We start from the raw sequence: 24,290 nt of genomic DNA, 5'->3' as shown, positions 1-24,290 counted from the left end.
AAAAAAAAAAAAAAGGAAATCGGAAATTCTTTTTTTTTTTTGAGTTGGAGTCTTACTCCTTCTCCAAGACTGGAGTGCAGTGGCACACACCCTCATGGCCACCCCAACGTCGACCTGCTGGGCTCCGGTGATCCTTCTGCCTCAGCCTTCCGAGTAGCTAGAACTACAGATACACGCTACCACACCTGGCTGTTTTTTATCTTATTGTAGAGATGAGGACTCGCCAAGTTGCCCAGGCTGTCTCGAACCTGCGGGCTCAGGCATTCCACTCACCTCGGCTCCCAAAGTACTGGGATGACAGGCTGAGCCACCGAGCCCAGCCAAAATTGGAAGTTCTTATCATGACTTTTCAATCCTCTGTATGCATCTTAGTGACTTCTCTGACTTTTTTTCTACCTTTTTTCCTTTGCTCTCACCATGTAACCCCATGACTGGTTTCCTTATTTAATTTAGATTTCTCCTCAAATGTCACCTTATAGAGAGGTCTTTCTATTTATCTGTTAATTTATCTATTGCCTCTCTCCAAGTGAATGAATGAGACATGGCTTCAGACCTAAGCTAGCTCCTAACACGGTGCTTTCTGTAATAGGTAAATAGTATCTGTTGAGTAAATATATTCATTTCACCGAATAATGAACAATATTTATTCTTTTCGATTTGCATGTATGTTAGTAGGGAGCTTGGCTTATAGGAATGATTATACAAATTTAAGGTTTATTGCCAGTAGCAGTGACTTATGCCTGTGATCTCAGCACTTTGGGAGGCTAAGGTGAGAGGATTGCTTGATCCAAGGAGTTTGAGACCAGCCGAAGCAGCATAGCAAGATTTTGTCTCTACAAAAAATAAAAAAATTAGCCAGGTCTGGTGGTGCACAACTGTAGTCCCAGTTACTTGGGAGGTTGAGACAGAATGATCGCCCAGTCCCAGGAGGTCAAGGCTGTGGTGAGCAATGATGGAGCCACTGTACTCCAGCCTGAGCAGCAGAGTGAGACTCTGACTCAGAAAAAAAAAGAATAGAAAAGAAAGTAAAATTTATTGAGTGTTTAATATATGCCAAGTATACACTTAATCGTCACAGAGTTACAGGGGTTTACCATACCTCCTTTTTTATAGATCACAGAAAGTAGCATAAGTTGTTAGTTAAGTAGTGGCACTAAAACAGGTATATCTCACTCAAAAACACATTCTCTTTCCACTGTTGAAATATTTTAGCTGTTTTTAGATGGGAAGAGCAAAAAAGTAAAAAGAAAGCTTAGATGGAAAGAGTAAAAAAGTAAAAAGAAGCCAAAAAATGTTTGTCATTTGATACAAAATAACTGAAATCAACTTATCCACTGCCATTAAGACTTGCAGCAATTGAAAACTTTTTCTTTTTCAGCATTTTTTAGATGTTAAACCATGCAGAGGGAAAAGGATCAAAAGGCATTAGTTTGTAAAGTCAATTTTTTCTGCTTTCATTTTTTACTCACATATTGTTTTAAATTTTTTTACACAGTAATTTACAGATGTATAAAATCAAGGTTAACTGGGTAAACTTATTTTAATGTTAACTAGGGAGCCACCAGTTACCTGGAATTAGATCTTTAGGAATAGAAACTTCTAGAGTTACACTTTTAATTCTATCTAGGATATTGTTCAACTCTTAAGAACATTTGATCAAATACTTTTTTTTGAGTTGGGGGTCTCACTCTGTTGCCTGGGCTACTTACTGTGCAGTGGCATGATCACAGCTCACTGCAGCCTTGAATTCCCGGGCTTAAGCAATCTTTCTGCCTCAGCCTCCTGAATAGCTGGAACTACTGATGTGCAGCACCATGCCCAGATAATTTTTGTGTGTGTAGAAATGTGCCCAGGCTGGAAAATGCTTTCTTATGCCAGTAATTAATTGAAGCATTTGTTATGTAGTTTTATGTTGGTAAGTAATAGGTTTAAATATGACAGGAACAAATACATGTAAACAGCTGTGGTAAGGAATATTTTGAGATTATATTATTCTTACATGGCAGTTCATGGATGCCTGATTGTGAGGAAGAGTTTGAGTATCAGTGAATCACATAAAATTGCTTGCAGAGTATAGTACACATGTACTTTTTCCTAGGGAGAAGATTTGTAGATGTTATTAGATTTGCTAAAGAGTTTTTTACTTCTACAAGTTTAAGAGCTGCTGTTAGAATGAAATCTTGTTTTGATGCTAATCTTTATTTTGTTGTTTATTTATATATTTGACCAGGATGTGAAATGGTTATGTTCTGACAAATGTTTGCAAACTGAACTTTTACAAATTGATTTTATGTAATTTCAGATTAATGTTAAATTGTCAGTGGTCTTTAAACACACATTATATTTCATCTATTCTTTTCCATTGCATTCAGATATTCTTAAACTATGTGCTGAGCTAGCTTTTAATGTAATTTCATTGTAAATTGAATAGTTTTCTTTTAATTTTTTAGATATTTTTGGACTTGAGAAATTTAGTGTGTAGCCTTCCTGTTTTTTCATGTCAGTTTGCCAAGTTGCTAAGGTTTCATAAAAATTTGATTTGCTAAGACTTTGATTACTACAGGGCAAAGTCTTAATTTCTTAATTTTTATGTAAGAAAATGTATTTTCATTTTAACAGTATACATCAGGTTATTGTCGCTGATTTTTAAAGTGTCATTTAAAATTTTTTTACCTGAATGTTTTTGAAATACACTCTCCAAAATTAATCTTTTCATTACACTTTAGGTAAAAAGATTGCTGTATCAACTCAGGGAAGCAATAGCCTCGCTGTCTTTGTGTTTTAATCTGCAGGAACAATTTTGATATCAACAATGAAGAATGATATCTGAGAACGGAAGAGTGTTTGCCAACAAACCGTCATCACAATTTCAAGTGATTGTATAAGCTGTAATAAGCTGTAACAGACTAGGTGTCAGCTAGTAAAGGGAGAATGGTTTTTTCTGATGCTGTTTATTTAGAAGCAATTTTAACATAGATCATTTAAATTGTATCTATATCAAATGAAATAAAGATGAGTGATGCCCCGAGATTCTTTGTTGGGCCTGAAGATACAGAAATAAACCCTGGAAATTATCGACATTTTTTCCACCATGCAGATGAAGATGAAGAGGAGGAGGATGAATCTGTAAGTTGTTTGTTTTTTTCCTTTGGTGAGAGAAGACCAATACAAGATAGGCTTTTTACTAATTATTGTTAACGTGAATTAATCTTAAGGGTTTTTTTTTTTTACATACAAATTTGTCGGAATTTTTTTAAACTAAAAAAGTAGATTTTGTTTCATGAGTGATGTTATTGAATCTATGGTGAATCAAGAACTACAGTTAAGGATGTTATTGAATCTATGGTGACTCAAGAACTAAGTTTTATGATGCCTATCAGTGATATGCATAGCAAACTCAGGGTAAAGTACTAAGAGTGCCAAGGAGAAACGTATCTGGGCCACAAATCAAAAGGTTTCTTATATATATGTAGAAATACATAACAAATACATCAAAGAAAACAAGTAAAATAAATAATTTTAAAGTTACTAAAGAAGGAGCTAGACCAGATTCATTAAGTTTATTTGCCAATAAACTTACTCATTTGCCAATGCAAATGCTGGTTGACCTGAAGATATCCCTATTTATTAACTATTCAGAAGTCTGGAAATGGATTAGCTAGAAAAGGAGGCTACTTCAAGTATCTGTATGTGCCACTGATGTTTTTAAAAGTAGAGGTTGCTACCTCAAGTGTCTATGTGTGCTATTGATGTTTTTAAAAGTAGAGATTGCTTTGCTTTGAGAACTTATTTAAAATACAGGTGTAATATGCGTTTTTCATATATTTCAAATTGGAAAAAGAATTTTGTTTTAAAAGAAAAACTGTTCTACTTGGTAAAACTAGTAAAAACAAACCAAAAAATAGCTATTTTTCTTTAAACCCTTTTTCATAATAACAGTATTTTTAACAGTAGAATTATACATATCTGAAATGCAGATTTCACAGTGGAGTTAAACATGTCTGAAAATAAACATACCTACATGAAAATTTAAAACTTTCAGTGCAGAATAAATGATTTTCAGGCTTCTTTTACCAGTTTAAACTTCTCTTCATCTGAAGTCTTATCTAGAAGTCCTGTGAATAATACATGAAAGCAGAACTTCTCTAGCTCATTTAAACTAGAAAGCACTATTAGCCGGGCTCGTAATCCCGCGCCTTTGGGAGGTTGAGGTCTTTTACCAGTTTAAACTTCTCTTCATCTGAAGTCTTATCTAGAAGTCCTGTGAATAATACATGAAAGCAGAACTTCTCTAGCTCATTTAAACTAGAAAGCACTATTAGCCGGGCTCGTAATCCCGCGCCTTTGGGAGGTTGAGGTCTTTTACCAGTTTAAACTTCTCTTCATCTGAAGTCTTATCTAGAAGTCCTGTGAATAATACATGAAAGCAGAACTTCTCTAGCTCATTTAAACTAGAAAGCACTATTAGCCGGGCTCGTAATCCCGCGCCTTTGGGAGGTTGAGGTCTTTTACCAGTTTAAACTTCTCTTCATCTGAAGTCTTATCTAGAAGTCCTGTGAATAATACATGAAAGCAGAACTTCTCTAGCTCATTTAAACTAGAAAGCACTATTAGCCGGGCTCGTAATCCCGCGCCTTTGGGAGGTTGAGGTCTTTTACCAGTTTAAACTTCTCTTCATCTGAAGTCTTATCTAGAAGTCCTGTGAATAATACATGAAAGCAGAACTTCTCTAGCTCATTTAAACTAGAAAGCACTATTAGCCGGGCTCGTAATCCCGCGCCTTTGGGAGGTTGAGGTCTTTTACCAGTTTAAACTTCTCTTCATCTGAAGTCTTATCTAGAAGTCCTGTGAATAATACATGAAAGCAGAACTTCTCTAGCTCATTTAAACTAGAAAGCACTATTAGCCGGGCTCGTAATCCCGCGCCTTTGGGAGGTTGAGGTCTTTTACCAGTTTAAACTTCTCTTCATCTGAAGTCTTATCTAGAAGTCCTGTGAATAATACATGAAAGCAGAACTTCTCTAGCTCATTTAAACTAGAAAGCACTATTAGCCGGGCTCGTAATCCCGCGCCTTTGGGAGGTTGAGGTCTTTTACCAGTTTAAACTTCTCTTCATCTGAAGTCTTATCTAGAAGTCCTGTGAATAATACATGAAAGCAGAACTTCTCTAGCTCATTTAAACTAGAAAGCACTATTAGCCGGGCTCGTAATCCCGCGCCTTTGGGAGGTTGAGGTGAGTGGATTGCCTGAGCCCGCGGGTTCAAGACCCGCCTGGGCAGGCGAGACCTTATCTCTACAAGAAATCAAAAAATTAGCCGGGCGTGGTAGCGCGCGCCTGTAGTTCCAGCTACTTGGAAGGCTGAGGCGGAAGGATCGCCGGAGCCCAGCAGGTCGAGGCTGCGGTGGCCGGGAGCAGCCACTGCACTCCAGTCTGGGGACAGAGTGAGACTCCAACTCAAAAAAGAAAGAAAGAAAGCACTATTGACTCAGCTTCTACTCCTTTATTCTTTCTGAACACAATGTGAACACCTGGTAAATCAAGTCTAGTCATCTTACATATAAGGACTTTTATTGCGCATTTATATCTACATTCATACTTGTCTCCCATCCACTACCTTTTATGTTTTAGTAACATCAGAATTTTTATTTCTGCTTATTCCAGGCTGTACCATGCCTCTTTGATGTTGTGTGTCTTCCTTTATCTATCTGAAATGCCCTTATTTTGGGGTACCTCATGAATTATTTTTCGTTCTTTAAAACTTTGCTCAGATTTCCTATCTTTCACTGTTTCTATTCTTGATCTTTCCCCATGAAAAGCTTGAACACTTCTTCAGTACTGTGCTTGTACCTTGGCATAAATAGAGTTGTCCCTCAGTATCCATGGGGTATTGTTTCTAGTACTCTCTGTGGATATGAAAACCTGAAGGCACTCAAGCCCTCTCTATAAAATGGTATAGTATTTGCATATGATCTACACATATCCTCTTGTATACTTTAGATCATTTCTAGATTATTTATAATACCTAATACAATGTAAATGCTATGTAAAAAGTTGTTAGACTGTATTGTTTAGGAAACAATAGTAAGAAAAATAGTCTACATGTTCAGAACAGATGGTATTTTTTCCTCAAATATATTCAATATTCTGTTAAATTCATTAATGCAGAACCCATGGATACGAAGAGCTAACTGTATTTCTATTCTGTGTATCACAGTATATTTTATTATTCTGTTTCCTATAAGACTCAAAGTGCTTTGAGGACAGGTAGTTTCTAATCTTCAGCACTTAGTATAGTTCTTGGAATATTGGTGCTAAATAAAATGAGCTTCCATTTAAGATGTACAGGTATCACCTTTGATGAGCCTGATTTGGTTTGCTTGTTCTAGTTTTATAAAATGATTTATTCCACTTCATTCTACTGTTTTTGAGATTTAAAAGATGTGAATTTTAGTTTTCTTTTGGACATAAATCTAACAAAATAATTCAAATCTGATTTAAAAAAAGAAAAAGGTGGGTTTTTTTGCTTTTTTTTTTTTTTTTTTTGGAGTTGGAGCCTCACTCCATCGCCCAGACTGGAGTGCGGTGGCAGGCTCCCAGTCACCACAAACCACAGCCTCGACTTGCTGGGCTCCGGCGATCCTTCCGCCTCAGCCTTCCAAGTAGCTGGAACTACAGGCGCGCGCTACCACGCCCGGCTAACTTTTTATTTTATTGTGGAGATGACGTCTCCCCAAGTGCCCGGGTGGGTCTTGAAACCGCGGGTTGAGGGAATGCGCTCACCTTGGTCTCCCAAAGCACTGGGATTACAGGCTGAGCCACCCAGCCTGGCCTTTTTTTTGGCGTTTAAGGCTTCACCTAATAAGAAAATTCTGTAATTTTGTCTTAAGAATGTGGCTTTATCTGTACATTTTAAACTTGAATGTTTCCCTTCATCTTAGCCAGTGAGCAGATATTCATTAACTAGATCTATGATGAATAAACAGAACTTTACATATTAGCAATTGTTTTTTGTTTTTTTTTGAGTTGGAGTCTCACTCTGTGGCCCAGACTGGAGTGCAGTGGCCACTCCCCGCCACCGCAGGCTCGACCTACTGGGCTCCGGCGATCCTTCCGCCTCAGCCTTCCAAGTAGCAGGAACTATAGGCGCGCTCTACCACGCCCTTTTGATTTCTTGTAGAGATGAGGTCTCGCCTGCCCAGGCGGGTCTCGAACCCATGGGCTCAGGCAATCCACTCACCTTAGCCTCCCAAAGGCTTGGGATTACCATATTAGCAATTCTTAAAAATTATAAATGAGTGTTAAATCTTAGGTAGAGTATTTATTTATTTTTTTGTCTGATGAAATCAACTTTGAGAACATAATAATGAGCTATCTCAAGGCTCAGGAAAGAATTGAGTAAGGGAACAAAAGTGGATAAGCAGAGAAATGCAGCAGATCCCAGGAAGGTTAGAATTTATAATCTATTTGATTTACAATTAAATTGAATACTGATTTAAACTCTAAATGTAATGAGTTTGAAGAGGCACCACAAAATATTGTTCTTGGCATGAAAAATGAACAATTCTGATGTCATACAATTTTATTTTTCGATTATAGTAAGAGAAAGTCTAGCAAACCATTTTTGAGCTCAGATTATAATGTTACATGAAATACCATGAAGAGAGAAGAATTGAAATGAAAAACTGGACACTATTTTATATGTTTAACATAGCTCTTAAGCTTCTAAATGCAAAGATCCCAGAATGAATCTTGAGTAATATTATTAATCTATGAACTATTCTCAAGTTACAGTTTCTATATCCTGCTATTAAAGTTTTGGACCAAATCATGGCCTTTGAGCTGTTATGAGGATGCTAGAGATCAGTACCACATTAGATAGGAATATTGAGTACAAAGATTACATTGTCAAAGAATCTTGACACCTCTGTTAGCAGTGTGGCTTTCTTTAAAATTTCCTTCCAAATTGTCATTTGTGACCAACTAATATTCAGGCTCAATCTATAAAAATAATTTAATACTGTAGCTTTATAGTTGGAGTTACATCTTACTTTAGGCAGAGTCTTTATCTCACCTATTGGTCTTTTTATATGGATTAGGTGGTTTTGACCCTTTTTGTCATTTTTGGGTGTATGGAGGATAAATAAATGCTAGAGGCAGTTAAAAAGGGGATATTTGTTTAAGTTTTACATTTGATTGAAGATAGTAACAGTGTTTGTTCTGAAAGTGTTTTTGTTTTTTTTTTTTTTTTTGAGTTGGAGTCTCACTCTGTCGCCCAGACTGGAGTGCAGTGGCCGCTCCCGGCCACCGCAGCCTCGGCCTGCTGGGCTCCGGCGATCCTTCCACCTCAGCCTTCCGAGTAGCCGGAATTACAGGCATGCACCACCACGCCCAGCTGATTTTTTTGATTTATTGTAGAGATGAGGTCTCGCTACCCAGGCGGGTCTCGAACCCGCGGGCTCAGGCAATTCAGTGTTTTTGTTTTTAAATTTTTTTCCAGACTTTTGTAGGAAACAATTCTTTAATTTTTTTATTTATTATTACAACAATGATATTATATTTGAAAACTCCTTTGTTGGTTAATATGTCGCTTTTATTGATTTACTACATACCTCATCTACTTCTGAAAAAAAATAAGACAACTATGCTTTGGAATTTATGCTAACTTGATTTTTTGTTTCACTTGTTTTAGCCACCAGAAAGGCAGATTGTGGTTGGAATATGTTCCATGGCAAAGAAATCCAAATCCAAACCAATGAAGGAAATTCTTGAACGGATCTCCTTATTTAAATATATTACAGTAGTAGTATTTGAAGAGGAAGTTATTTTGAATGAACCAGTAGAAAACTGGCCTTTATGTGATTGTCTTATTTCTTTCCATTCTAAAGGTATTAAAGAAGGGGGGAAGAATCTTCTTTATGTTCTCTGATTATAAAACTCATATTTATTAACTATATAGTGTTGGATAAACCAGAAAATTAAAACTTACTCATGGATAATGTTAATATTTTGATATATTTCTAGTCTTCTGTGTGTGTTTTAAATAAATGAGTATCATAGTGTATGTATAACTTAACATTTAACTCTTCACTATTATGCCAAGAGGTTTTTTCTCCTGCCATGTCATTCTTTCATAACTTAGTTTTTAATGGCAGCATAGGATATCATTGTGTCGAGGTACCATAACACATTTAACAAATATCCTAACATTTGAATGGTTTCCAGTTTTCACTATGTTAAAAATTTGTGATGAACTTTTTGAATGTATAGCTTTGTTTGTATTTGTAAATTTCTTATGATAAATCGATGAATTATTAAATATTTTAAGTCCTTTTTTGTGCCACATAGAAAATGATCTATCATTCATCATATGAATATTTGTACTTTATTTTTTAAGAACTTAATATTGAGATTTTAAGATCTTTCCTGCTATCTTTTATTAATCAAACTGAAATATCACTTAAGCTTAAGTATTACAGCATAGTAAACTCTACTAATTAAACTTATTGCTAGGCTTATAGCTGAAAACTTATAACCTAAGAATCTGTGAAGCTAGTGGATTTCCCACTGAGGACTGATTGAAAAAATGTGCTCTGAGTTGCAAATGTACTCATATTTAGTCATCACTTGTTACCAAAATATGTTGTCCTGAGCTGTGATAAAGTCTCACTTCAACAAGAGGAAGATAGGGCTTGGTTGAGACTTTTTGTGCTACCATAGTTTAAATTGATTTTCATTATATCATAGAGAAGTCAAGATCCTAGGCTTTGCAGACTCAGGCTGTTTATTTTATTTTATTTATTTTATTTTTTTGAGGCAGACTCTCACTCTGTCACCCAGGCTGGAGTGCAGTGGCACACTCAGGGCCACTGCAGTCTCAACCTGCGGGGCTCAGGCGATCCTTCCGCTTCAGCTTTCTAAGTAACTGGTACTACAGGCACACACCACCATGCCCAGCTAATTTTTTTCTATTTATTGTAGAGACAAGGTATCACCAGGTTGCCCAGGTTGGTCTCGAACTCCTGGACTCAGGCAGTCCTCTCACCTTCACCTCCCAAAGTGTTGGGATTACAGGCTTGAGCCACCATGCCCAGCAGGCCGCACATTTTAAGAGAACCTTAAAGTTTCCTTATTCTTTAGGGTAGGGTGTTCTTCCCTTACCAACACCTAGTTCTTCCTGTAAAAGCTATTTGCCTATTAAAAACTAGGTGCTATAACTAAGCTAATAAATATCCCATATCTCTTGGTTAGAAAAAAGTTGCTCCTTAACAGCAAAAGCAGGAAATGACTGTGTTTTCTATTTACTGAAATCTGTTAAGAGGTTTCAAATCATACATATCGAGACATCTTTACAAGTGATAAATTCTGAGAGTCTTTATAAAACTTGAAGCATTTGTAATTTGTGGCCAACTGATTCTTGTTATAATGTATTGCTATTTAAACTTTAAAAACTTAGAGGAGATTAGGCATATTGTTTAACTGACCACAGCTTTTTGTTTTGTTTTAACTTCAGTATGTTTTAATACTTTCTTTGCTAACTATTCTGGTAATACTGCAAAATACAGTCTCTTCACAGGTATACTTAGGATTCTACTAACTTTAAATCCTAAAGTTACATATGCTTGTTGATTTTTACCCTTTTGCATAGATAAGCTATTTATTAAAACATTGTTGCTTAAGGAATAATAGCAAGTAACATTTATTGCCAGATACTGTTCTAAGTGTATTATATACACTCTAATTAATTCCTTAAAAACACTATTAGGTAAGACTGGTATAATCCCCATTTAAGCTAGGGTCAGAGGCTTAAATGTGTTAAATAAATTTGCTTAAGACTGTATTACTAGTGAAAGATGGAACCAGGATTTGAACACTTGCTATGTTCTTAACCTTTATGTTGAACTGCCTCTTTCAATAACATATATTGATGGATAAAACTGGAGATGCTAAGTATCAATACAGAGAGTAAAATATATTAAAATTTTTTAGATTTTTTTTTTTTTTAGGCCTCTTACCATTTCTGCCATTTGATTTGTTTTCATTGTAATTAGTACTTTTACTGAAGTCTAAAAATTTTAGGAAATTATTTTCTGATATTTTAATATTGACCCAGCAACAGCATGATTCTACTCATGTAGTTTATATTTTGAGTATATCTGTTGTATATGAATTAGTTTTTGCTTTTGCTGTATTTTTAATGTTGCATATGTTATTTGAATATTTAATTTACATGTGTAGGCATCAAAATATCTAAGTGAAAGAAGAGTGTTAAATATGTTTCTAAAAAAATCACCAAATGATTATGATACACTTATATACAGTTTTCTCTTTGTATATGAGGTAAAACCTACTTTCCGTTTGGGTGACTTTGACTAGTCAGGCTTTGACTAGCATGTCAGTACTCTAAATTTGATTGTGTAGTCACTGGCTTGCTGTGCCTTTTCAATCAAACTAACTAGGAAGAAATAAAATATAATGTAGATTAAATTAAGGTTTATGTAAATATTATTCCATATCTTCTATAAAAGGAAGTTGATAAAGTTATAGATGTCAACTTATCTTAAGATTGTACAGAATATGATAATAATATGTGTTCTTAGGATTTCCACTGGACAAAGCAGTTGCCTATGCAAAACTCAGGAATCCATTTGTAATCAATGACTTGAATATGCAGTATCTCATACAAGATAGGTGAGTGGTGAAGTTGGCTGAATTAAGGGAAGGAAAATTAACATTTATTTAGTGTCTACTATAAACTGATATGACATCAGGTGTTTTTACATACATAATTCATTGTGTATTCAGAATATACTCAGAAAGAGGTATTTATTACCTCATTTTACAGTTGCGGAAAGTTGAGAATCAGGAGGATTAAATAATTTGCCCAAAGTCACAAGTAATTCCCTAAGTAGTGGGACAAGAACTTAGAGAAGATTTGTTTAATTTCTAGAGCCTACTAAACCATTGAAAATTATAAACAGTTTTCTGTCATGTGACTGTTGATAAAATTAGAACTTCTTATAACTAATTCTTTAAAGTATACCCATTTTGAGAAATATTTTACTATATTCATTTAACAGATCAAAAACATGGATTTCTAAGAAATGATAAAATGAGTATTTCATTTAATTGGTTTCATTCTAATAACTACTCCTATAATTTTGTCAGCATTCTATTTTTACATTAGGAGATTATGTAAATTAAAATGCTTTATAAATATAAGACCCTTTAGTTTTTCTGCTTTTCTGTTTTTTTTAATATTTTTTCAGAGATAACATTGATATCTAAAGTTTAGAAGACTTTTCCTAGCTTTATATAATGCATATTATGTGTATTTCTTATATGTACATAGATACACATATAGAAATTTATGTTTAAGAGATTTTAAAAAATAAACGCATAAAGAAAGCCACTTAATCTCACTATATCTACCATGTATTTGATACAGCAAGTAGTATATACATAAACTCAGACTTTACAAAATTAGAATATCTTTTCTCTAATACACTGTAAACATTTCTCCATGTCATTAAATACTATTTGAGCATAAAGTTTCTAATGGTTAGGTAAACTTCTGTAATTATGATATATCAGCTTTAACCATTTTTAAAAATGCATTTATAGTCTTAGTTTTTAAAATCAGTATCTTATAAACTACAAAAAGAATTCTGTATACATTTTTATCATTGCTGAATATTTTCTTAGAATGCAATTTTTTGATATTTGAAATGACATTTGTCTATTTAAAAAATAAAAATGTTTGATATACATACCCTTTTTAGTTGTAGAACAGTAATAACGTACTTTAAGAACAGTACAATAACATATTCATTGTGGAAAAGAGCAGTGAAACAATAAAGATGTTTTCCTTTTTCCTTAGGAGAGAAGTATATAGTATTCTTCAAGCTGAAGGTATTTTACTTCCTCGTTATGCAATTTTGAACCGTGACCCAAATAATCCCAAAGGTAAGAGTAAGAGATTTTAGACAAGCTGCCTTTTGCCACTTTACATACTTTTGGGCCACTTTCCTACAATAATTAAAAGGAAGGAATTTAAAGAATTTTTCATATTCTGTTCAGTTTTTGAAATAATCTAAATAAGCAAGCAGTATATTCAATTAAGATGTGATGTTAGTTAAAGGGCTAACTGATAATTTGAGAGTTATTCATTATGCTTTTCTTTGGTCTACATTTAACATATCACTAAGGTTCATAAACTAGACTTTTAAAATTACATGCTTAGCAAATATATATTGATTGGGGTAAAAAAGTGATTCATCTGTGACTACCAAATTAAGTATTAGAAACTTCGTGCTATAATGCCACAATTAAATACAATAACAAAGATTTTTGAACTACAGTCGGCCCTTGAACAGCTGGGTTTGAACTGTGTGGGTCTACTTACTAGATTATTTTCAACCAATCAAAAATACAGTATTCATAGGTTCCACATGTACTGAGGGCTGACTTTTTGCTTTCATGGTTCCTGAGAGCTGACTGCAGGACTTGAGTATGTGAGGATTTTGGTTTACGTGAGGGTGGGGAGGGTGTCTCTGAAACCAGTTCCCTAAGGGACTGTTTAGGGTCCAGTCCCTACTAAGGGACAACTGTTCTAGTAAATATTTTTTAATATTTTTAAGTGCCATTTGCTCCTTTTTTCCTGGTTATCTAAAACATAACATGTAAGCTTTACATAATTTAAAGTGCAAGATGAATGTTTGTCCTAAGGGTTAATATTCTGATGACAATTAATATTTTAGGGAATTTTGATGACTGTTTTACCTCAAAGCAACTTTAATTAAAATCGAGAGAGGAAGCAAGAACATGGTGGCTGAATAGAACCCTTTGGTGATCATCCTCTTGTAGTAACACTAAATTAAACAATTATCCATACAATAAAGCACACTCAAAAGAACCAAAAAATTAGCTCATCGAGACAGTGCCTCTAGGAGTCAACAAGTGACATAACATTCCTGGGCTTAGGGCACCTCCTCATATTGATACAGTTGCAGTGACTACAGCCTTAAATCACAAGACTCAATTCCCTTTGAATATGTGGAACGCCTTCTCAATAAGGATATGTACAAACAAGTCCAGACTGCAAAGATTAGAATAAATACCTAATTCTTAAACATCAAGACATTGATGAACATCTAAAAGCATCAAGAACATCCAGAAAAACGTGACCTCATGAAGTACTGGTGACCAATCCTGGAGTGACAGAGATATGTGACTTCTCAGACAGGGAATTTAAAATAGCTGTCTTGAGGAAACTCAATGAACTTCAACATAGTACAAAGAAGGAATTCAAAATGCTATCAGAGAATTGTAAAGAAATTGAAATAATTTTTTTAAAAGTCAAGAAGAAATTGTGGAGCTGAAAAATTCAATTGACATACTGAAAAATGTATTAAGTCTTTCAACAGGAGAATGGATAAAGCAGAAGAAAGCATTAATAAGCTTGAAGACTGACTATATGAAAATACACAGTCAAAGGAGAAAAAAAGAAAGAAGCACATCTATAAAATCTCAAGAATAACTTCTAGAAATCTCAAGAATAACTTCTAAAAGACAAATCTAAGAGTTACTGGCTTTAAAAAGATGTAGAGCAATTGTAGTAGAAAGTTTATTCTAAGAAATAATAAGTGAGCTTTCTAAACATAGAGAGAGAGATGAATTTCTAGGTATAAGAATGTCATAGAACACTACACAGATTCAGCACAAGCAAGACTATCTCAAGGAATATATTAATCATCTCTCAAAGGTGAAGAATTTAAAAAGGATCCTAAAAGCAGCAAGAGAAAAGCAAATAACATAAAGGAACTCTTAGCAGAAACCTTACAGGCCAGGAGAGAGTGAGATGACATATTCAAAGTGCTGAATGAAAAAGAAAATCTTCCAACCTAGAATAGTATCGCCAACAAAATTATGCTTTAAACACGAAGGGGAAATAGACTTTTCCAGACAAACAAAGGCTGAGGGATTTTTATCAATGCCACACCTCTTGGAAGAAATAGTAAAGGGAGTTCTTCACTCTGAAAGAAAATGACTTTAACATAAAACTCACTGGTAATAGTCAGTACACAGATACAGAATGTGGTTGTGGTATGTGAACATCTTATTAGTAGGAAGGCAAAAAGACAAATCTATCTAAAATAGTAACTACTACAACTTTTTACGAAATAGATACTATGAAAAGGTAAAAGTAGAGACAAAGTAAGAAAGCGGGGGCAATGGAGTTAAAGTATAGAGTTTTTTAGTTTTCTCTTTGTGTGTTTTTTCTTTGTAATCGTGTTACATTGTCATCAGTTTATAATAATTGGTTGTAAGATGTTATTTATAAGCCTCATGGTAACCACAAAACAAACACAGATACACATAAAATAAAAAGCAAGAAATTAAAACATACTACACGAGAAAATCATTTTTACATGAAGGAAGACAGGAAGACTGGGAGGGAGGGAGGGAAGACCAACAAAACAACCAGTAAACAAATAGCAGAGTGACAGGAATAAGTCCTCATAACCCCTTATGTAAACAGATTAGATTTCCTACTTAAAAGATATAGACTGGCTAAATAGATTTTTAAAAACCAAGACTCAATTATATGCTGCCTATAAGAAACTCACTTTACCTACAAAGACACACATACGCTAAAAAATAAAGAGATGGAGAAAGAGACCAGGCTTGGTGGCTCAACCTGTAATCCCAGCACTTTGGGAGGCCAAGGCAAGTAGGTTGCTTGAGCCCTCAGGTTCGAGACCAGCCTGGGTAACTTAATGAGACCTCATCTGTACAATAAATCAAAAGTTAGCCAGGAGTGGTAGCACCTGTCTGTAGTTCCAGCCACTTGGAAGACTGAGGCGAAAGGATTGCCTGAGCCCAGCAGGTCTATACTGGGATGACCATGAGCATGCCGCTGCACTCCAGCCTGGGCAACATAGTAAGACTCCTACTCAAAAAAAAAAAGAATAAGAAAAAGATATTCCATGCAAATAGAAAACAAAAAAGAGCTGGGGCAGCTATATTTATATCAGATAAAATACATTTCAGGACAAAAACTATAAAGGACAGGTCATTATATATAATCATAAAGAAATCAATTCAGCAAGAGGATATAACAGTTGTAAATGTCTATGCATTTAACACTGGAGCACCCAGATATATAAAGCAAACATTATTAGAGCCAAAGAAGAGATTGATCCTAATACAAAAATAACTTGGGATTTTAACATCCCACTTCCAGCATTGGATAAACCATCTAGACAGAAAAATCAACAAGCTTCAGATTTAATCTGAACTTTAGTCCAATTGGACCTAATAGACTGACATAGTTTGGATACTTGTCCCCTCCAAATCTCATGTAAGTCCTCAGTGTTGGATGTGGGGCTTAGTGGGAGATGTTTGAGTCATGGTGATGGATCTGTCATGAATGCTTGGTATCTTCCCTAGTGTAATGAGTCACTTCTTGTTCTCTTAACACAAGATCTGATTGTTAAAGAGCCTGGCACCTCATCTTCTATCTTTTGCTCCTCCTTGTGCCACGTGACGTGCCTGTTCCCCTTTACCTTCTACCATGATTTGAGCTTCATGCCAAAGAGGCAGACACCGATACTGTGTGCCACAATAAACCACTTTAAAAAAAAAAAATTTCCTAGCCTCAGGAATCCCTTTATAACAATACAAAATGAACTTATACATAATAGACATTTATGGAGCATTTCATCCAACAGCTGCAGAATACACATTCTTTCTTGTACATGGGACATTCTCAAGGATAGGCCATGTGTTAGGCCACAAAACAAGTCTCAAAATCTTCATAAAAAATTGAAATCATTTCACTTATCTTTTCTGACCATAATGGAATAAAACTGCAAATCAGTAACAAGAAGAACTTTGGAAACTATACAAACACATAGAAATTAAATAATGTACTCCTGAGTGATGTTTGGTCAGTAAAGAAATTAAGAAGGAAGTTACATTTTTTGAAACAAAGGAAAATGGAAACAATATCCCAAAACCTATGGTGTGAAAAAATGTTTTATGAAAAGAAATTTGGAAGAGAGACATTATTTCAGTGAACAGTTAGCAAACCTGGAGATGCAGCCTTTGGTATAAAAGAAAGATGCATTCCAGAGAACAAGTGAAAGTTCCTGCCCAGTTTATTCAAATAAGGAATTCACACTTAATTCTGATTGGTTGATGTCACCGAGCTCAGCTTGGCTAGGGCAGGTGAGCCTGATAGGCTAGTTTCCAAGTCCAGACATGAAGTCTCTGTCAGTTTCTTTCAAATAGCTGATAGGATGGGGGAGAGTTTCTGGCCACCATTTATCTTGGCATTGATAACAGGAGCTGGTTTGGCTTGTTTGTAGTAGGGAAGAACTGTGGTACGTTTATAAATTTTCTGAGAACACAGAGTACACAATCATTTCCTCACCCTACCATGACTGCCTGGTTCTGATTTAATTCAACTCAGCCATGGAGAGTCATTTAGTCTGTCAGCTGGAGCATACAGGGCAACTTTAACAACAAGATACAGCAAAAGCAGTTCTAAAAGGAAAGTTTCTGGCAATAGATGTCTACATCAAAAAGTAGAAAAACTTCAGATAAACAACTTAATTTTGCATCTTAAGGATCTGGAAAAGCAATACAAAAACTAAACCCCAAATTATTAGAAGTAAATAATAAAGATCAGAGCAGGAATAAATGAAATTGAGTCTTGATCAATGAGATGAAAGTTGTTTCTTTTGAAAAGATAAACAAAATAAACAAACTTTTAGCCAGAATGACCCAAGAAAAAAGAAGGAAGACCAGAATAAATAAAATAAGACATGTAAAAGGAGACATTACAACTGATACTGCAGAAATTAAGATCACTAAGACTATAGGAAAACACAAATGGATACATTCCTAGACACAACCTGCCAAGACTGACCATGAAGAAATCTAAAACCTGAATAGACCAATAGCAAATAGAGATAGAAGCAGTAATAATCTTCCGTCAAAGAAAAGCCTAGGATCTGATAGTGACACTGCTGAATTCTATCAAACAAGAACTAATAACAAACCTATGCAAACTATTCCAAAATATTGAGGCAGGAATACTCAAGTTCATTCTATAAGATCAGTATTACCGTGATACCAAACCCAAAGACCCAACAAAAAACAAAACAGCAGGCCAGTATGTGTGATAAACATATATCCAAAAATTCTCAACAAAATGCTAGCAAATCAATTTCACCAACACATTGGAAACATCATTCATCATGTTCAGGTGAGATTCATTCCAGAGATGCAAGGATGTTTCAGTACATGCAAATCAGTAAATGTAATACATCATGTCAACAGAATGAAGGACAAGAAACAATATGATCATTTCAATTTATGTAAAAAACAATTCAATAAAATTCAACATCCCTTCATGACAAAAAAAAAAACTCTCAACAGACTGGGCATGGAAGGAACATACACAATACATACTATCAGCCATATATGACAAACCCATAGGTAGTATCATAGGGAAGGGGAACAACTGCAAACTTTTCCTCTAAGGTGCCCATTTTCACCACTTTTATTCAATGTAGTACCGAAAGTCCTAGCCAGAAGGAAAAAAAAATAAAGTGCATTCGAATTGGTAAGGAAGAAGTCAAATTGTCTTTGTAGATGATATGCTCTTATATTTAGAAAAGTCTAAACACAAGTTGCAGCATATAAAATCAACAAAAATGAGCATCATTCCTATATGCTAATAGCAAATAATCTGAAAAAGAAACCAATAAAGTAATTTTTTTTACAATAGTTACAAATAAATACCTATGATTGAACTTAACCAAAGAAGTGAAACATCTCTAAAATGAAAACTGTAAAACATTGAAATAAATTGAAGAAGACACACAAAAAAAGGAAAGATAATTTGTGCACATGGATTGGAAGAATCAATATTGGTAAAATATCTGTACTACTGAAAGAAGTCTACAGGTTCAATGCCATCCCTATCAAAATACTAATGACATTCTTCATAGAAATGGAAAAACATTCTACAATTTATATGTAGCCACAAAAACCCAGAATAGTCTAAACCATCCTTATCAAAAAGACAAAACTAGAAGAATCACATTACCTGACTTCTAATTATACTATCCTAATTATGCTATTATAATAATTATACTATTAAATACAAAACTGTATTTTGAAATCAGCATGGTACTGATATAAAAACAAACACATGAGCCAATGGGAAGAGAGAACCAGATATGAATCTATGTGTTTGCAGTCAACTGATTTTTGATAAAGGTGCTAAGAACATACATTGGGGAAATGTCAGTCTCTTCAATTACTGGTGCTAGGAAAATTCGATAGCCATATGCAGAAGAATGAAACTAGACCCTTATTTCTCACCACATACAAAAATCAAAATTAAAATGAATTAAAGACCAAAATCTAAGACCTGAGACTATGAAGTTACCAGAAGAAAGCATTGTGGAAATACCCTGCTGGAGACCAGCTTCAACCAGGTTCAGGGTACCCCAAAGGTGGAGACGGTATCAGCGATTGTGGGGAAGAAGAGAGAAAGAAAGAGACTGGACTCCAGTCTAGTGCAGAAGCAAATGAGTGTTATTGGGAATTACAATGGGTCTTTTATACACAAAGTCAGATGTGGGAGGGGCGTCCCCTTCCCACCAGAAACCTTAATCCATGAAAACTTAATCAATGATTGCCTTTAAACCCTTTTCATATGATAATCTTAAAATCCCATAACAAAGGATAACCTAATCTGTGACTGACATATTCTATAAACCTTTTTCATCCTAAACTGATTGATTTATGCCAAGTTAAACAATTCTATAGAAGCTTAAGTACTTACTTTACAAACAAAAGTGGCCCATCCCAGAATGTTTGGAATGTGGCCCAGTCCAAAGTTCACAGTGGGCTACCTGCAAGTAACCCGGCCGCATTCTTTCAACAAAATGGCTGTCTTCTAAAACTATATTCTACAATTTAACCTTCAATAAATCCTAAGATCATGACCCAGAAGCCTGTGACCAATACTAAGGCTCTTAGATGTGACACGAGTTTGAATTATAAGTTGTGTGAAAGCCAAAACTGCAGTTTGCGGAAGAATGGGAGCAATGAGCTTCTAAAGTTAGCTTGTGTTCGTCCCAGTCTCAGAGTTTTTATGTTTTGAGCTCACAGGAGCTTAATCTGGTTGTGCTGAGTAGAAAGGGGGAGGAAATGGGGTCACAAAGCTCCCGAACGCATCCTAGTGGTCTCGGAGTCAACGGCCCTTCCTGATCCCTAATGCTCAGTGGGCCTCTGTGGCCGGCTCCCAACAATACCCCAGGATGTTGGTCTGGGCAAAGATTACTCAAGACCTCAAAAGCACAGGCATTCAAAGCAACATTGACAGATGTGATCATATCAAGCTAAAAAAAAATAAGTTTCTACACAGCAAAGGAAACAAAGTGAAGAGACAACTTACAGAATGAGAGAAAATATTTGCAAAGTATCAGTTTTACAGAGGATTAATATCCAGAGTACATAAGGCTCAAGCAACACAGTAGGAAAAAAAAATCTGGCTTAAAAATAGGCAAAAGATCTGAATAGCCATTTCTCAATAGAAGGCTTACAAATGGCCAACAGGCATATGAAAAAGTGCTCAACATCACTACTTACTAGAGAAAAACAAATCTGCAATGTGATATCAAGTCACCCCAGTTAAAATGGCTTTTATCTGAAAGACAGGCAATAACAAATGCTGGTGAGAATGTGGAGAAATGGGAACACTTGTACACTGTTGTTGGGAATGTAAATTTGTATAAACACTATGGAGAACAGCATGGAGGTTCTGCAAAAACTAAAATTAGAACCATCATTTAAGCCAGCTCGGTGGCTCATCCTGTAATCCCACGCCTTTGGGGGGCTGAGGTGAGTGGATTGCCTGAGCCCACGAGTTCGAGACCCGCCTGGGCAGGCAAGACCTCATCTCTACAATAAAATCAAAAAATTAGCTGGGCATGGTAGCGTGCGCCTGTAGTTTCAGCTACTTGGAAGACTGAGGCAGAAGGATTGCTGGAGCCCAGCAGGTTGAGGCTGTGGTGGCCGGGTGCGGCCACTGCACTCAAAAAAAAAAAAAAAAAAAAGAACCACCATTTGACCCAGCATTCCTACTTCTGGGTAAATATCCAAAAGAAAAGGAAATCAGTATATTGAGGAGATATCTACGCTCCCATATTTATTGCAACACTATTCACAATACCCAAGATATTGAATCGCCTAAGTATCAGCAGATAAATAGGTAAAGAAAATGTGGCACATATACGCAATGGAATATTCAGCCTTAAAAAAAAGAATGAAGTTCTGTTATTTGCAACAAGGATGGGACAGGAGGACATTATGTTAAGTGAAATAAACCAGGCATGGAAAGACAGACATTTACATGTTCTCACTCATATGTGTGAGTTTAATAAAAAAATTGAACTCGAGCCGGGCTTGGTGGCTCAGCCTGTAATCCCGCGCCTTTGGGAGGCTGAGGTGAGCGGATTGCCTGAGCCGGCGGGTTCGAGACCCGCCTGGGCAGCGAGACCTCATCTCTACAATAAATCAAAAAATCAGCCGGGCGTGGTAGCGTATGCCTGTAATTCTGGCTACTTGGAAGGCTGAGGCGGAAGGATCGCCGGAGCCGGCAGGTCGAGGTTGCGGTGGCCGGGAGCGGCCACTGCACTCCAGTCTGGGTGACAGAGTGAGACTCCAACTCAAAAAAAAAAAAAATTGAACTCATGGAAATAAAGAGTAGAATGATGCTTACTTGAGACTGAGAAGGGTAGCAGAGAGGATGAGATAAAGTGGGGATACTGGGTACAAAAGTACAGTTAGAGATAATGGATAATATCTGGCACAAAAAGATGACTAGTTCCTTTAAAATATATATTTATTATATATTTTTAAATAACTGAAAGTTGTAAGAATAAAATTTTGCGTGTGATAAATTAAGCTATTCTAAACTAGTCTTATATTGGTAACAAAATTAATGTGAGAGAATCTGGTTACACAATATTGAATATACGATTAAGCAGTTACATGTTGACCTGTTTCATTCTGGAATTGTTTGAGCATATAAACCAGTTAAGTTTCCTGGAATTCTTATTTTTGCTTGTATCAATTAACTGTTGCAGCATTAAAATCACCTCAGTGCTTTCCTCTAGGAGTTTTACAGTTTCAGGACTTTATATTTAAGTCTTTAATATATTTTGAATTGATTTTTTTGTATGTGATATAGAGGGGCATTTTCTTTCTTTTTTCTTTTATATGCAAATATTCAATTTTTTCTAACCTTTGATTCTGCAGCTTTGTCATATATCTTGAAATCACGAAGTAAATAAACAAAAGAATTGTAATGTTTTAACATAAATAAATAATAAATGCTTGAGATGATTGATACCTAGCTACTGATTTGATCATTACATATTATGTGCCTGTATCAAAATATCACATGTACCCCATAAGTATATACAATTATTATGTACCATTGAAAATTTTAAAAATAGATAAAGCAATATCTGAAAGAGGAAACAGTTTTCATTTGTCTAGAGATGAAAAATTAATTTCCTAATTAACGTGCTTGCTTACTCTGCATAGGGGTTACTTTTCTGGGTTAAATAATTTTATGTTTTGTGGTATCTGTATATCAGTATTACATATATTTTTCAGAAGATGGTGATATTCTGGAGTTTCTTCTCAATTTTTCTTAATGGCATCATTTCATATCTAACTTTGAATTCTGTAGCATAGTAGTGCTAAATGGCAAGTCCATAAAATTTTAAACTCCAATTTCTTTATGCCATGTATATCGTTAATTTTGGCATATATTATTTGCATGTATATCTTTAATTAAAATCAAGTAAGTACATTATCCAAGTTTACTTTTCTTTGTGATCTCTCTTTTAGTAAAATAAAAAAGTCCTCAATAATAATATGGTATTTTGTTGGTGGGAGTGTAAACTAGTACAGCCTCTGTGGAAAACAATGTGGTGATTCTTAAAAATCGACCTTCCATATGACCCCACAATCCCCCTACTGGGAATATACCCGAAGAACTCAAATCACTCTATAAAAAAGATACATGCAAACGTATGTTTATCACAACATTGTTCATAGTAGCAAGAACATGGAACCAACCATGCTGCCCATCAAAAGAGGACTGGATTAAAAAATGTGGTACATATACATGATGGAATATTACGCAACCATAAAGAAGAACAAAATCATGAACTTCACAGCAACCTGGATAGACTTAGAGTGTATAATACTGAGTGTTACATGTTCTCACTCATAAGCAAACTTTGAACAATTATCGTAATACTATAAGAAAAGGATTGGCAGTAGCAGGAAACTGCTAGGAGGAGTGCGGGTAAGCGGGATTGGCAATAGTGGGAGTCTGCCTGGGGAAGGGGGGGCACACCTCATCAACAAGGGTACCTACATAAGGAAAATTTGTATACCTAACCCTGAATTGTATCCTATATCTTTAAAATAAAAAAATTAAAAGTTAAAAAATAATATTACTAATATGGTATTAAGATCATGCAACACAGTGTATAATTTTTCTTGCTATTATGTTTGATTTATAGAATGCAGTCTGATTGAAGGAGAAGATCATGTAGAAGTAAATGGGGAAGTTTTCCAAAAGCCATTTGTAGAAAAGCCTGTTAGTGCAGAAGATCACAATGTTTACATTTATTATCCAACATCAGCTGGTGGTGGAAGTCAGAGACTCTTTAGAAAGGTAAACATTTGTAACCTTTTCTATGAATACTTCTTTCATATATTGTTATATAAGTTTTGTTAAAAGTAACCAAGCATTTAACTGTGATTAAATATTGAACTCTTGAAAATGCCTCATTTAGAGGTAAATTCAGAAATCTGATATCATACTTTGCTAAAAAAGCATAACATCATTTTCGTTATTTAACTGTTTAACAAAATTTATGCCTGAAGCATGTCAATTTCGTTACTTGATTTTTCTTTTTGCTCTCTTTGTATCTATTCGTCAAACTAGAAATTTAGGTAAATATCAGCAGTCTTTAAGAAAAATGTCCTAGAAAAAGAAATTTCACAGAAAAAGTAACATGAATGACTTTTCCATACATGAAAGTATACTTAATGTACCCATTATAAAATAAATGCAAATTAAAGCCAAAATATAATGATGTCTTACTTTTTGGGTTGATAAAGATAAAAGATATTGAGGTAGGTGGAAAACAAGCACAAACTCAAATGTTGCTGGCAAGAATGC

The 24,290-nt window shown here is 35.1% G+C and overlaps 1 protein-coding gene across 6 annotated transcripts in view; it reads left to right on the top strand.

Moving 5' to 3' along the window:
- Positions 1 to 3,012: 3,012 nt before the first annotated feature.
- Positions 3,013 to 24,290, top strand: part of PPIP5K2 (diphosphoinositol pentakisphosphate kinase 2) — a 77,716-nt gene continuing 56,438 nt past the window's right edge. For all 6 annotated transcript variants that reach the window (XM_021713725.1, XM_021713723.1, XM_021713721.1 and 3 more), the window contains exons 1-5: positions 3,013 to 3,126; positions 8,691 to 8,886; positions 11,599 to 11,689; positions 12,879 to 12,964; positions 23,626 to 23,780. In XM_021713725.1, the coding sequence (XP_021569400.1) occupies positions 3,013 to 3,126; positions 8,691 to 8,886; positions 11,599 to 11,689; positions 12,879 to 12,964; positions 23,626 to 23,780 (642 nt within the window). The remainder of the gene's footprint in view (positions 3,127 to 8,690; positions 8,887 to 11,598; positions 11,690 to 12,878; positions 12,965 to 23,625; positions 23,781 to 24,290) is intronic.

Source organism: Carlito syrichta, unplaced genomic scaffold (genome assembly GCF_000164805.1).
Source record: "Carlito syrichta isolate Samal-C Ts95f unplaced genomic scaffold, Tarsius_syrichta-2.0.1 Scaffold304700, whole genome shotgun sequence".
NCBI lineage: Eukaryota > Metazoa > Chordata > Mammalia > Primates > Tarsiidae > Carlito > Carlito syrichta.
This window is presented reverse-complemented; position numbering and strand designations above follow the sequence as displayed.